This window comes from Cornus florida, unplaced genomic scaffold (genome assembly GCF_030987335.1).
Source record: "Cornus florida cultivar Cherokee Brave unplaced genomic scaffold, ASM3098733v1 CherokeeBrave_3.0.0_Hap2_Chr06, whole genome shotgun sequence".
NCBI lineage: Eukaryota > Viridiplantae > Streptophyta > Magnoliopsida > Cornales > Cornaceae > Cornus > Cornus florida.
In genome coordinates, this window is record NW_026775576.1 from 84330406 (window position 1) to 84344283 (window position 13878).

The 13878-nt window shown below is 34.8% G+C and overlaps 2 protein-coding genes across 6 annotated transcripts in view; one reads left to right on the forward strand and one right to left on the reverse strand.

The window, feature by feature from the left end:
- Positions 1–2078: 2078 nt before the first annotated feature.
- Positions 2079–11793, forward strand: LOC132312468 (alpha-galactosidase 3). 2 transcript variants are annotated; one of them, XM_059810849.1, is made up of 15 exons: positions 2082–2385; positions 2831–2889; positions 3970–4026; positions 4111–4145; positions 4491–4594; positions 4735–4807; positions 5870–5928; positions 6025–6090; positions 6167–6250; positions 7818–7882; positions 7989–8071; positions 8617–8707; positions 9126–9184; positions 10855–10995; positions 11466–11793. In XM_059810849.1, the coding sequence occupies exons 1-15, from the start codon at positions 2195–2197 to the stop codon at positions 11574–11576; spliced, it is 1278 nt and encodes a 425-aa protein (XP_059666832.1). In that variant the 5' UTR covers positions 2082–2194; the 3' UTR covers positions 11577–11793. The 2 variants fall into 2 exon arrangements, with proteins under 2 accessions (XP_059666833.1, XP_059666832.1); XM_059810850.1 differs by lacking the exons at positions 10855–10995; positions 11466–11793 and adding an exon at positions 10524–10826 and having other exon boundaries at positions 2079–2385.
- A 1662-nt stretch (positions 11794–13455) lies between these two features.
- Positions 13456–13878, reverse strand: part of LOC132312466 (uncharacterized) — a 34235-nt gene continuing 33812 nt past the window's right edge. For all 4 annotated transcript variants that reach the window (XM_059810845.1, XM_059810844.1, XM_059810847.1 and 1 more), the window contains exon 9: positions 13456–13794. In XM_059810845.1, the coding sequence (XP_059666828.1) occupies positions 13725–13794 (70 nt within the window). In that variant the 3' untranslated portion in view covers positions 13456–13724. The remainder of the gene's footprint in view (positions 13795–13878) is intronic.

Sequence of the window (13878 nt, forward strand, 5' to 3'; positions counted from 1 at the left end):
TAAAAATCGGCCCCTGACAAAATTTTAAAAGGTCTGGCTACCATGTTAGAAGTGATGAAAATTGTATTAAATTAAATAATATAATATACATTACAGATTCAAACCCAACATGATTTATGCTTCAATTGGTAGATGAAAAAGGGAATGAAAAAGAATGTAGGAGGGAATAAAATAAATATACATAGATAAAGAAAAGAGCTTTTGTCTCATGCTGTTTGGTTCGGCAAGAAGAAAGAAAATGTGTATTATGTGAACTTTGACAGTCATTCTTGTAAAATATAGAAAGAAAAAAAATTTCATACTACTACTTTGAGAGGAAAAAGAAGTAAAAAGGAGAAGAAATATGCTTATCCTTTATTTTCCCATCCACTAGATGGAATCAAATCTCCTTCCTTTCCTATCCATCTCCCCCTCTGGCAAAGTACCAAGCAATTGGAGTTCCATCCTTCTCTTTTTTTTCTTCTCACTTATTTCCTCCACTTGACATCCAATTTTGGTTCGCCGTATCATTTGAAACTCGATCCGTATCGGCCTATTTACACTAAATTTGTTGGAGTCCATTACAAAGCGATCGCGATAGTGACCGATATTGCCAACCATGCATCCAAGCTCAAATATTACTCTACCTTACTTGTGGGACAGTCATTTGATGATCTATAAGAAATCAGAGCAATATTATATAATAAGGTTTCAATGTAGAAAATTTTAATAACAAACCGTCCAAATCATATCACTAAGTGTAAAACTGAATATTTTTTTAGGTCTTTCAAACAAGATTGGTACTAGATAAGACGTCCTATATTAATTATGTTGGTCAAGTGAGCAATAGAAGGGAGAGATTCAAATTCTAATTTCAAAGTTCTAGTGCAGTATTGTTAAAGGTATAATTACATAACAATTTGGAATATATATTTAAGTCACACAATTTTTTTTATCGGGTGCCACTATTTATAACTTAATTTTGTCATTTTTACGTCCCGTTTTTAAATTTGTTGTCGCTCCGACTCTTATTTTAATTCATAAACAATAGTGTGGCACTGTTGTATTATTGCCAATATATATATTATATTACAATTTATTTGTCCATTACGCAAAGATGAGGAAAACTTTGGCAATTACATGACTTGTTTTGAGTGTCACTTTCAGCTCCCCTCTCTTTCTTGCCATCCAGAGAGGCCTTGATTGGATGAATTGCAGTGTCAAAAACCACCATTGCCAAGTTGGCTCACACCATCATTGCCAAGTGATAACGTGTCACACTCCCATTCTAAACACCGATTAATCAAATAAAAAACCTACCTGTCAAAGTCGTCAACACCAAATCAGAATGCAGCATATTGGATTGAGTTGGAAGTTGAAACACGTCAGCCACATTGAAGGGCATATTCATTATTCGCTATAATAAATTTGGACACCCCTCCTATTTTCTCTGTTAACCAATCAAATTGAAATTAATTACAAATATGCATATTTCGATTTGGATAATAAGTAAGTCTTTATTAGTGAGAATATATACAATTTTGAAGATATGGATCAATAACAAATAAACAAGTATTCTTTTAATTTTTAAATTAAAGATAACAATTAATACACCCTCTCTTATTTGGTAGGTGAGTACTTTATTATACTATCTATGATTTGATAATTAAAAAAAATGTGTTTATATATTATTAATTAGTTCACATCAATAATCAGATAATGTATATCTTTACGGGTGAAGACTAAAATATTATTCGAATTTTCGGCACCTCTCCTATTTCCTCTCTTCACTCGTCAAATTTAAATTAATTACAAATCTCTAATAAAACTCTATCTTTTATTTATTTATTTATTTTTTTGTTCGCAAAGAGGTTCGGTATTACAATCATTAAATGAACTCATATGGTGCGAATCAACACTATAACTTGGTTCATCTTTGAGCCCAACATCATTGTAATAGAAATCAAATGGAAGACCTCATAGTAAGTATATAAGGGTGATATCATGATATAATTGCTCCAAAATTTTTTTATTAGAAAACTAGTCCGTATAAATATTATTTCCATATCTATATCTATATCTATATCCATATCTTATTTCTATTACGTAGTATATAAAACAACGGCCTAAGCTAAAAAGGCCTGTAAAATTCAACTCTAATCTATTCTCATTGTTTTGAACGAGAGACAGGGTGAGACTAGTAGCAATTGAGAAGATGAATCTCACAGTGTTTGTATATATAGTGGTTCTATATCTATCGACGATCTCCTTCACGGTCACAGCACGAGTGGTGTCGATTCAACCTCTCTTGCAAAATTATGAAAATCCCATTTCCAGTATTTTCGATACTTCCAAGTATGGCATACTCAACCTCGACAATGGCTTGGCTCTAACTCCTCAGATGGGGTACTGATTACTCCTCTTTTCTTCTTTTATACTGGTTTTCTATTTTAAAATTTCTCTTTAATTGTTGGGTCCAAAGTCAAAAGAAGATTCAAAACCTTGTATTGTTTCGATCAGTTGAGTTTTGATGTTTCTATCCTGGGACATTATTGACATCTCAAGAAAGAAATCAATGGACTTTATTAAACGATTGCTATAATTTTGGGATTGTAAAGATTGTTGTAGTCATAACCAATTTACAGATGATGCTTTGTGTATGTGTGCGTGTGTTTGTGCATCTATTTATGTGCAGATTTATATACCATAACTGGTAATTGAGCTCTGTATTGTGTTTTAGTTTGATTTTCTTTAACAAGTTATGAAGCTAATGTCTCAGTCACGTTCCGAAAATTTCTTTGGTAGTAATCCTGTTGTTATAAGTTATTTGATTTGATTATGTGTGGGGCAGGTGGAATAGCTGGAATTTTTTTGCCTGCAATATCAATGAAACATTAGTCAAGGAGACAGGTAATTTTATTTTTTATTTATTTTTACACCTTAGTTGGACTAGGAACTGACATTGTATTTTTGGATTAGTCATGCATTTCGAGTAGGAAAATTTGGGACATGCATACATTTTCTGATTTGGCATTGTCTTGTTAAATAATGCATTTCATAATGAAAAAATTGGGACATTGTTATAAAAGGGAACTCGGAGGAATTTGATATTTGTGATAAATGCTAAATGACTCCGAACGCACTCGAGAAATTTCTGAATTTTTTGAGGATACAAATGATAATGAGTTCAAACTGAGGATAATTGACGGGTTCCAAGTCTTTCCTTTGAGAAATTTTTTCGCTCATTTTCATGTGCAATTGCTTGAAACAATTTGGGAATTAATGGTATATTCATTTGTAGTTTGGTATATCAATGTTGGCATGCTTACTGAAAAATAGGGGAATGATTTATTGCCAGGGTGTTTCAATGCTTCTATAGCCACATCCATGCTGTTTAAACCATTCAATTGGAACTGTCATTTTAAAGAGCTTGGAAGTAACAAAAACAGCTAAACCCGTCCCATATCCCATCCCAAGAAAAAAATCTCATGTGCATCATTTTTTTAGCCATTTCATATTATTTATTTTAAAAAAATCTGCTACAGTTCAAAGTACCAGAAGTGTCCAAGCTCCCATCTGCAGTGGTGCATTTATTGTATTTACACATACACATATATCAAAATGATGATTGGCTGTTCAAAAGTAGTTAGATGCACGCACGCACTCATTTCACCCCATTTCAAATGCCCACATGAGCAAACCCATCCCCAACACCCACACTGGGATGCTAATCATACTCACAGTTTCAGTACTTAATGAAATTTTTTCTATATTCTTTCTTCAAATTTTATTTTTTTGATTTTCTCTTCTAATCTTTTGGGGTTAGAAGGTTGGTATAGTCTTCGTTTGAGAATCATAAATTTGATATTTATGTCACAGATTCTTTTTTGGTGTTGGTCCCTATACAAACTCCACTAACATATGCCTCACAGATTCTCTTTTGATCCTGGTCCTTCTACCAACTCTACTAACATCTGCCCTCTTTGACAGCCGATGCACTTATCACAACTGGTTTGGCTGATTTAGGCTATGTTTACCTCAACATAGGTATTTTTCTGACATGTTTTGTGTGTTTAGTCTCACTTCACAACTTTCTTTTGTTTTCAACTCATTCGATTTCATCTAATGCAGATGATTGCTGGTCTAATCTCACAAGAAATTCAGAGGTCAATGTGAATTCCTTTGCTTTCACAATGTTGTTATTTTTTTTTCCAATACTTGATAAATTGAATAAATAATTATATATTTCTCATGGCAGAACACTCTCTTTATCATGTCTAAAAATAATATTTGTTTGCTTTACCTTTTGAAGGTTGCTTTGCTTAATACACACTTCATCCTTGAGCAGCTTCTTCCAAATAGATATCTGAGCATGGCACAGTAATTGCTGCGACAGAAACACATGCACACACATCTAATACAAAGTAGATTATCGCAAGTGAAGGCTAGAAATAGTAAAATGTGAAAATTCCTACATATTGATTCTCATTGTAGATTGGTTAATTGTGCAGGGTCAACTAGTACCTGATCCAAAAAACTTTCCATCAGGAATTAAAGGTCTTGCGGATTATGTGCATGAAAAGGGGCTCAAGCTTGGTATTTATTCTGATGCTGGGTAGGATGAATTTCCCAATGCCGGGTCGGATAATTTAAATTTGACAATAATGAAATGATTGCTTTGTTCTCATTTTAAATGTGATGTACCGCTGTTGCTTTCTCTTGTTCTCTTCTGACTCCTCTAATTGAATTTGATAGTGTTTTTACGTGTGAAGTTCGACCTGGATCACTTTACCATGAAAATGATGATGCAGAGCTCTTTGCTTCTTGGGTTAGTTTGTGATATTTCTTATGAAATCTAAAAATCTCTGTCTGGATATTAGCAGTGGCTATATCATTTTTTTGGTGTCTCCTGAAGGGGCTGTTGCAAGTCCCAAAGAAAGAAATTCAACTGTTATAGTTTGTTCTAGGAAAGTTATTGCCAAAAATTTAAGTGTCTACCAACATTAATAGAAATATCTATGATATGTATCTCAAAATCCTAGAACAATCTTTGAAACAATTTGAAATTAACATATACAAGTTGATATGATAAAAATGATGGACCCATTTGAATTCCAGCCCTTATATTTAAATAAGGGCTTAATGCACCCTTAAACTATATTTTTTTTTTTTTTTTGCGGATAACGACCCTCAACTAATTTTTTCAGCAAATAACCCCTTGAAGTTATTTAAATACTTCAATCACCCAAGTTATTTAAATACTTCAATCACCCTTTGATCATTAGTTTACCGTTTCTAACAAAACACAAATGTAATCACTTGAAAAGCACGACATATATGATTGCAGTGATGTTATACCTTTTTCATTATGTAAAATGTTCTTTGATCCTATTTGACCCACATAAGACCCATTTTTGGCCCAAATTTTGACCTGACAATAGAAACAAAATTAATTTATTAATGAAATTAAAAGGTCTATTATACCCCTCTTAAAATTATCTTTTTTCTTTGATTTGCCAATTACACATTCTTGACTCTCTTTGTTCTCTGCAAACCAAATTCCTAAAACTTGAAAGTCCAATTTCTGTCTTTGGATTTTTTGTTCTCCAACTAAATGTGCAACTTGTTTAAATGCCTCTGGTAACTATGATGTAGGTGATGGAAAGAGCCAATTTTTTACCAAGTTTATCTGCAGTTTAATTTCATATAACGATTTTGGTTGATTCTAATCTATCTATCTCTCTCTACATTTCAAAAATTTTGAGGTGTTTGCCATGTTGGGGGTATTTGCAAAAATGTGATAGTTCAAGGTCTTTTATTAGTCAACCACTAATTTTTTTTTTTTTTCCTTTGGCAACAACTTCCTATTATATCATTCTTTGTTTTTCAGGGTGTGGATTATTTGAAGTATGATAACTGTTATAATTTGGGCATCCCACCAAAGAATAGGTTCTATCGCAATTTTAGTCTTGTTTACGTTTTAAATTTTTAAGCATTTCAGTTTTGTATTTATAATTAATTTTGACATGGTTCCATAATTTCCAGATACCCTCCAATGCGTGATGCTCTAAATGTGACTGGGCGTACAATTTTCTATTCACTTTGTGAATGGTAATTTCTTTTGTTTGCCTGTCTTTTATGTGCACATTAATGATACTGATTGGTTTTCTTTTTCTGGGTTTGGCAGGGGTGTTGATGACCCTGCCTTGTGGGCAGACAAAGTTGGAAATAGTTGGCGAACAACAGATGATATCAATGATTCATGGGCAAGGTTCTGAATTTCTGGACTTTTAGTTCTTAGGTGGTATACTCTTGTGGCAGCTGTTTGCTGTTGTGTTCCACAAATCACAGTTTACCTAAAACACTTGTTATAAAGTGTCCTTGATACATTTCCTAACTGTTTTGTGGGAAACACAAGTCTTTTTCCATTTACAGCCTAGGAGTGATTGATAATTTGGAAAAACAGCCTTAATTTTTATTTACTCATTTTTAACAAAGAACATTTATAAGATCCGGCGCAGGGAGGTGAATCAAGGTGATAATGGCTCATGAACAATACATTTCATGTTCAAATCTCCTGACCTTACATGATGCGCTTTTTTAGTCGGTGATCTGTGTCTATATGGATTAGTCCTGACAAAGAAATGAGTACTAGACACCTTGTGTACTAATAGAAAAAAAAAAAAAGACAATATATAATCAAACACCTTAAGGAAGGGCCTTTTCTGGTGCAATGGTAAATGCTCGAGCTACCAAGTGTGAAAATACTGGTTTAAGTCTAAAAGTAGCCACTTTGTGCAGAAGATAATATTAATGATTGTCTATATCTAGTCTACCCCTCCCAATACCATGCATCAGCAAGACATCGCTGAATAATGGCCCCTTTTTTATCCAAACACCTTTACATCCTGATTAGTTCAGGAGAAAAGAAGAAAACGTTTGAAAATTTTCGTCCATTCAGAGACTTAGGTAGATAAAGGAAAGAGTACTAACAGGACTCATCCATACCCTATTGATGTACTCGTACTTTGCGCTTTAGTTTTATGCTTCTCTTTAAATCACTGCCTATCTCCTCACTTTTGGAGTGATGGTCTTTTTGGATACATACTTTCCTCCTAATTACTCTATTTCTTTTAAAATTATTCCTCTCTTCTCTCCTACCTGAACGGTGTTTTGGGAAAAATTGTGTTGGAGTTCTTTACTACTAATTGCATGACATGCCTCACCCTGAATACTAGGTTTGGGTTTTGTGCAGTGGACCGAAATGATCGTGGAGATTGTTTGCATCAATAAATTTGAAGCAATCTCTAAGGTCAACCGGGAGAAATCAAATAAAAATTACAGTAATTGCTTGAACAACATTAGTCATAATTATTAATTTTTAATGGTGTATTGTACAATATTTATTCTTTATGGTTCCCGAATAAAAGTGTCAGCTGTAAATGCTATGAGATTGCTTGTTTGTGGGTTGGGTAGGGGATCCTCAAATATAAACGTAGTTGCATGAATATAAGCCCTTCAGACTTCTGATGATTTATTAAGTTTTTCCAGGATGATTTACTTCTTATCATATGCATTTCATATGAAGATTTTCACCTTTTTAAATAATGCACTACCACTGTCCTTGTCATTGTGATCATTTGGTTGTGACATCTCCAATGTATGATGCGTGAGCTTTGTTTCCAATTGGAAAAATGCAAATTTACCACGAGTAGAAGTTTCACACATTAAAACAAGTAATCTGTGTGTTTATGGGTGTGCTTGAATATAGATTCACTGACAGTTTCTTCATCGTCAAAAAGTCATACTGGCTGACTTTTTCTTGTTTTGTTGTTCAGCATGACTACCATTGCGGACCTGAATGACAAGTGGGCAGCCTACGCAGGACCTGGTGGTTGGAATGGTGAGGATGCGATCTTTGTTGTTTGCTTGAGTGAAGGTGTGACTGTCAGTGCTCCACCTGTGTATCATAGTCTGAATCTTTGTTCCAATATCTACCTTTCTGGCAGATCCAGACATGTTAGAAGTTGGTAATGGGGGCATGACATATCAGGAGTACCGAGCACATTTTAGCATCTGGGCTTTGATGAAGGTGCTCTGTTGACTTTTTGATTCTTTATTTGTCTTCATGGTTTTGCTTTTGATCCTTTCATTGGACTTAATCCATTTATCTAGCATGCTTTCTTAATTTGGTCAAAGTTATTGCAACCATTTTACATATCCTTTAATTTCTATTCCCCTCCACCCCCCCCCCCCCCCCCCCCCCCCCCCACCCCCCTTCTCTAAATCTTACATAGATAAATATTATAATTCGGCTGGTTACATGAGCATTTGTTTGTTGGTTTTTTTGTTTATTTTTATTTTGGCATGGTTGTGTCATTCTCAGATGTGTATCCCAACCCTTCTTCCGGCCTAAATTTCTGAATGCTAGTATCCTTTAAGATTTATTTGCTTCGTTATGGCAGTATTTTAGCACTTGATGGAAAAGAAAATGGGCCTCACTTCTGGTTCAAATCTGCTCAAGGGAGAGCATAAAACAAACAAACATGCTGCCTTTGACCTTCTTGAGTCCTTTACAATAGGTTCATCGCTTCTCAGTTGTTGGCGCACTAAAAGTTGTGTTGCTTGAACGTGCAGGCTCCTCTTTTAGTTGGTTGTGATGTACGAAACATGACTGCCGAAACATTCGAAATTCTTAGCAATAAGGAGGTCATAGCTGTAAACCAAGGTAATGCTGCTCTCTCTCTCTCTCTCTGTGCGTGCGGTGTGGTGGGTGGGAGTTTGAGTAGCTTAAGACAATTTCATTTCTTTTTTCTGCTTTCCAAATTCATTGTACTTCGTGAAAAAAAAAAAAAAAAAAAAAAAAAAAAAAAAATTCTTTGTACTTGACAAGGAGTAAATTGCTCTTCATAATTCTTAACCTTCTTGGGTGCCTTAATAATTTTGTAGATCAATTTTGCATTTCAACCTCCTCCTCTTTTGATTCTACTTTTTGCCTTAATTTTGCAGTTATCTTTCTTTGCTTGTTCAAAGATATCTTTACCTTCTTTTTTTTTTTTTTTAATTATTATTTTTTCTTCATTTCATGTCAAGACAATCAAGAAGTTGTAATTTCTTTTCCTTTTTTTTCTTTTTTCTTTCTCCAGATCCACTTGGGGTTCAAGGAAGGAAAGTTCATGTAGCAGGACTGGATGATTGCCGTCAGGTCTTCCTTTCTTGCTCCTCTCTGTATCATTTAGTACTAACATTTAGTCCTCTGGTTTGAGTGAGGCTATGCCTTAGTGCAGAATTGAAAATTGGATTTATGTAGCGTAGCCCAAGTAGTTGGGAAAAACGCTTTGTTGTTATTGTAGTGGTGGTAGTAGTAGTATACATGACTTGGTTTAGATATTCGACTTGTCTCAACGAAAAGGGATAGAAATCTGTTTCAAAACTGAGATGTTGCTTGTACGGTCAATGTCCACCTAGCAGAAGAGTTCTAGATGTGCATAAGAAACCCCCAAAAAGACTATCTGATTAAACAGCATTAGCTGGTTTTCAAAAAATAGGAAAGTGATAGCATTGAAATGGTTACCGGATATGCCTGGCACTTCGTCACATTCCTGATCATTCACATTATGCTTTAGGTATATCTTGAGAAGACTGGACCCAAAAATAGAAATCAAATTATTGTGCTAAACTATATTACAAGGGGATTTGTCATCTATTCTAACTGGTGCTTCTCATTGTCAACATTGATTGTTATTGCTACTTTGTTTGTTAGGTTGAGGCGTCATTGCTTTGTTCCCCACCTCCACCTTCTCCTTTCTTTCTTTCTGGTTTGCTTCTTTGCAGGAGGGATTCCTTATCATTTTATTTCTTTTTATTTCAGACTCCTTTTCCTTTTCTAATTTATTTATTTATTTTGAGAGAGAGATTTACCTTTTAAAGATAAAAAGAATAAGTTTAAGGCCAAGGCCAATGACACCATCCTAAATTGTTTAAAAGAAAGCAAAACCAAGTGATTTTATTATCTTTTAATTATTTAATTTTTTGTGGTAAGAAAAATTCAAGTACTTTTCTTTCATTGGCATTTCTGAGATTCTCTGCGAGGGAGTTTATATTCCTTAATCATCATGGTGCAACCCATGCTAATTCACATTGCCACAAGCCTAAATGTTGATTCTTGAGCAGATCTACATGGTCGTGTTACCCTTGCCAATTTCTGTAGCATCCATAAGGAAACAATCTAGATTGACCACCAAATGATCCCTCACATCTTCCTTGAGATCTAATCATAAGCATTCTCTGGTTATCATCCAGTGTGCTTTCTTATAATCGAATGTGCTGGGAGTGGCATACTCGTTATAGACGCAACCTTTGGTATTATCACACAAAGTGACTACCCTTCAGACTCGCACATTCACTCTCATACTTGGTAACCCTTTTTGACATTTTCCAATTTTCTGTATCACCTTGTTTAGTTAGTAAACATGGAAAAAATATAAAACTCAGCTAGGCATATTTATTTTGGGTGTAATTGACCATTTGTCCTGTTGAAGAAGAGATTGAAAATGGAAGCAAACCTTTCTCAAAGGCGTGGGCTGAGTGGCATGGATTTCTGGGTTTTTTTTACAACACCACCACAAACACCACCCCCCCCCCCCCCCCCCCCCCCCCCCCACCACCACCACCACCACCACGGGCGGCGCTGTGGTGGATGGTTGGGGGTGCCTTTTATGCAATTTAAAACACATTTTTAGTTAAAGGTATGTTATGTGAGAATACAAGGCATTCCTTGGTTGGGTAATTTTTTTTAAATTTTTTTTTTAATTCCTTTATAAAAGAAAGAAGAAGAAACTCTGTAAACTTGAAGCACAAATGTTATTCTTTCAGGTCTGGGCTGGTCCTTTATCTGGAGATCGTTTGGTTGTCGCTTTCTGGAATCGATGTTCAAAGGCTGCGACTATTACAGCTGGATGGGATGCACTTGGACTTGAATCATCTACCAGTGTCTCTGTAAGAGATTTGTGGAAGGTGAGGAAACTTGCCTGTACATACACCTGGACCAAGTGCCTAGATTGGTTTGTGACTAGGGCTTGAGAGTTGATCTAGGAATACCCTCAGATTTCCTTAGAGCACGGCTTTAAAAATTTAGTTTGTCAAATCATTTTGCCTAACAGTGTCAATTGCCCACCTCAAACCTGAAGACTTGCCCCTAATTTGAAAGGGGAAAAAGAACTTTAGAAATTATACTTAATTCACTCCTCTTGTATGGTAAGATTTTTCAAAATTCTTTGAATCTATAGAACTGTCGATTTGGTTGGGACTTGCTTAGGTTTAATGGATTGCGCTTGGTTCAGCCTGACCGATATGCCTTTTAAACTTGAGCAAAAAAGTAATTTGTAGCAGTTGATCAGGGGTCTAAATTTACTACTTTGTATGATTTTTTGAGTATATTTAGGTTTTGACCTTTCGAAGTATGTTTCGTTCAATTTTATTTACAGCACAAAGACGTTTTTGGAGATGCGGTGGCATCGTTCAGTGCTCGAGTTAATTCTCATGACTGTGAGATGTACATTTTCACTCCTCAGACACTGTATCACTCTAAAATTTAGTTTACACTGTGATGCTAGCTCAACTTAATGGCTTGGTGCAACCGTTCGGCAACTTGGGGATCCTGCTTTAATAGAGCCCCAAAACTATGATGTTTAGGTTTCTAATGCATTGCAAATATAAACTTTGTGGTGGTATGTAATAGCTTTTATTGGAGCTGATGGGATTGTTCATGCTGTAAATATTACCTGGGCAAAAAATACCTGATTTCCACGCGTATTGAAGCTCTCTCTCTCTCTCTCACACACACACACAGTATGATATTTTTTTTTGGCTTTGCCACCAGAAGAGGCATATTGTCAATACACTCGATAAGTATTTCATGTTTCTTTACAACAATGCTGATAGAATGATTTCGGATTTGCAAAATTAATTAATATGTTGATGCTTGATATTATGCCTAAAGCTACTTTGAAGATGTCCATACATGGATTGTTCAATGCTGCGTCTAGAACAGGGGATAAAAGAACATAATGTAAAAGCAGCAGTTGAAAGTAGGATTCTAGCAAGAATATCTAACCATTATTTTTTATTTGAAAAACCATTTATACCCCTAATCTAGGGATGGCCAGAAAGTGTCACTAGACTGGAGCCTTTGGATGGGGTACTGTTCTTTTATACAAAGAGATTATTGGTTTTTTAAAATTAAAATTTCATTTTTAAATTGTTGAGTTAAAAGTAAAAAAAAGAGTTCGAAACCTGATATTGTAAAGATTTTGTGGTCATATAAGCAATTTACGGATGTTGATCTATTTAAGGGCAAGGCCTTGGCGCAAGTGTAAAATTGTTTCATTCCAACTGACTTTAGAAGTAAAGAAACAATCCCTTCGTGTGCTAAGGTAAGGCTGCATTTGACTCTATCCACGTCGTGCGGTATCCGGAGTAGTCTCATGCAGATTTTGTGCTTTAGGCTTGGTTTGGATTAAAGGAAAAGGGAAAATAATAAAAAGAGAGGGATAGTGATTTTTATATATGATTTGTTAACAAGCAGAAAAAATAATAGATTTGGACTGATAGCCTATCTATTCATCTCTCTTTTGTGGTCCAAAAGTGTAAAGAATTGAAGAAAAATGACAAGTGGCCGTGTGACACTTTCAAAATATCAAAATACCTTAACATTTTAATGACAAAAATTTAGAAGACGTTTGAATCCCACCTTAATATATATATATATATATATATATATATATATATTTTTCCCGACAAGTTCTTCATGTTTCTTTACAACAATGCTGATAGAATGTGATTGATTTGCGATTTGCAAAATTAATATGTTGATGCTTAATATTATGCTTAAAGCTACCTTGAGGATGCCTATACATGAATTGTTCAATATTGCACCTTGGCAGCAAAGCATCTGATACTCGGCTGACAAACATAGAATGTATCTACGCCTATCACCTATCAGAGTGTATATATACATGTATATGTGTGTGTATAAATAAGGTGAGTGAGTTTCATTTTGAGCTGCGCAACAATTTGCATATTCAAGGTAGCCTTGCCCCATTGGTATCACTAGGTCCCACCCTCATGCAAGAACTTGTCCACCAAGAATTTTTTACCCAGCTGCGCAACAATAGTAATTCACATTCTTATTTTTCATTTGAAAAACCATCCATGCCCCTATAACAACATGTAATAATAAAATGCAAAACACAAACACCCAAATCTTAAACTTCTAGTCAAATACATTAAATGAAAAAAATATATAAAATAAAACAGAATCAGACAATTAGAATATAATTCTTTAGAGATGATCACCACTGGCTCCATAAATCAGTAAAGAGTACTTACTTCATCCTTGGGGAAATCCCAGGTTAATTTTTCAATCCACCAGCATTCTGAGAGGCGGGTGCTATGCTTAACAGAACTCTGCAAATGTCTCATTAAATATATATATAGCTAAATATTTATCATGTTCTATCAGCATAAGTTCATGCATATAGAGTATCTTTACCCTTTATTATCACCCAAGAAAAGGTGAAAGGGAAAACAGGTTCAGAATTTTAAGGTTAATAAAAAAATAAAAATAAAAGTACAGATTATATTCTGGGAAGTTTGGGTGTCACCATGCAAGCAGAAATTACAACAAATAAGTCAGTTTATATTTTGTTTTCTGACACTAATTTATGTCCTACCAATAGCTCATTCTAGTGCAGTCCTGCGGATAAGGGGGGGAAGTCCTCATCATCTTCTAGTTTGTATCGTTGCATCACAACCCTGCAGTGACAATCCAAAATGAGAAAAGTTAGATGTCACATAAATGTTTATACCGAATCCAGATAGAACTTTCAAATATTAGAA

Bases quoted from the DNA above. Each gene is read 5' to 3' on its own strand.
- LOC132312468 (XM_059810849.1), top strand. From the start codon at position 2,195: ATGAATCTCACAGTGTTTGTATATATAGTGGTTCTATATCTATCGACG. The intron at 2,386-2,830 runs GTACTGATTACT...TGTGTGGGGCAG, and splicing joins GCTCTAACTCCTCAGATGGG to GTGGAATAGCTGGAATTTTT. The intron at 6,091-6,166 runs GTAATTTCTTTT...TGGGTTTGGCAG, and splicing joins TTCTATTCACTTTGTGAATG to GGGTGTTGATGACCCTGCCT.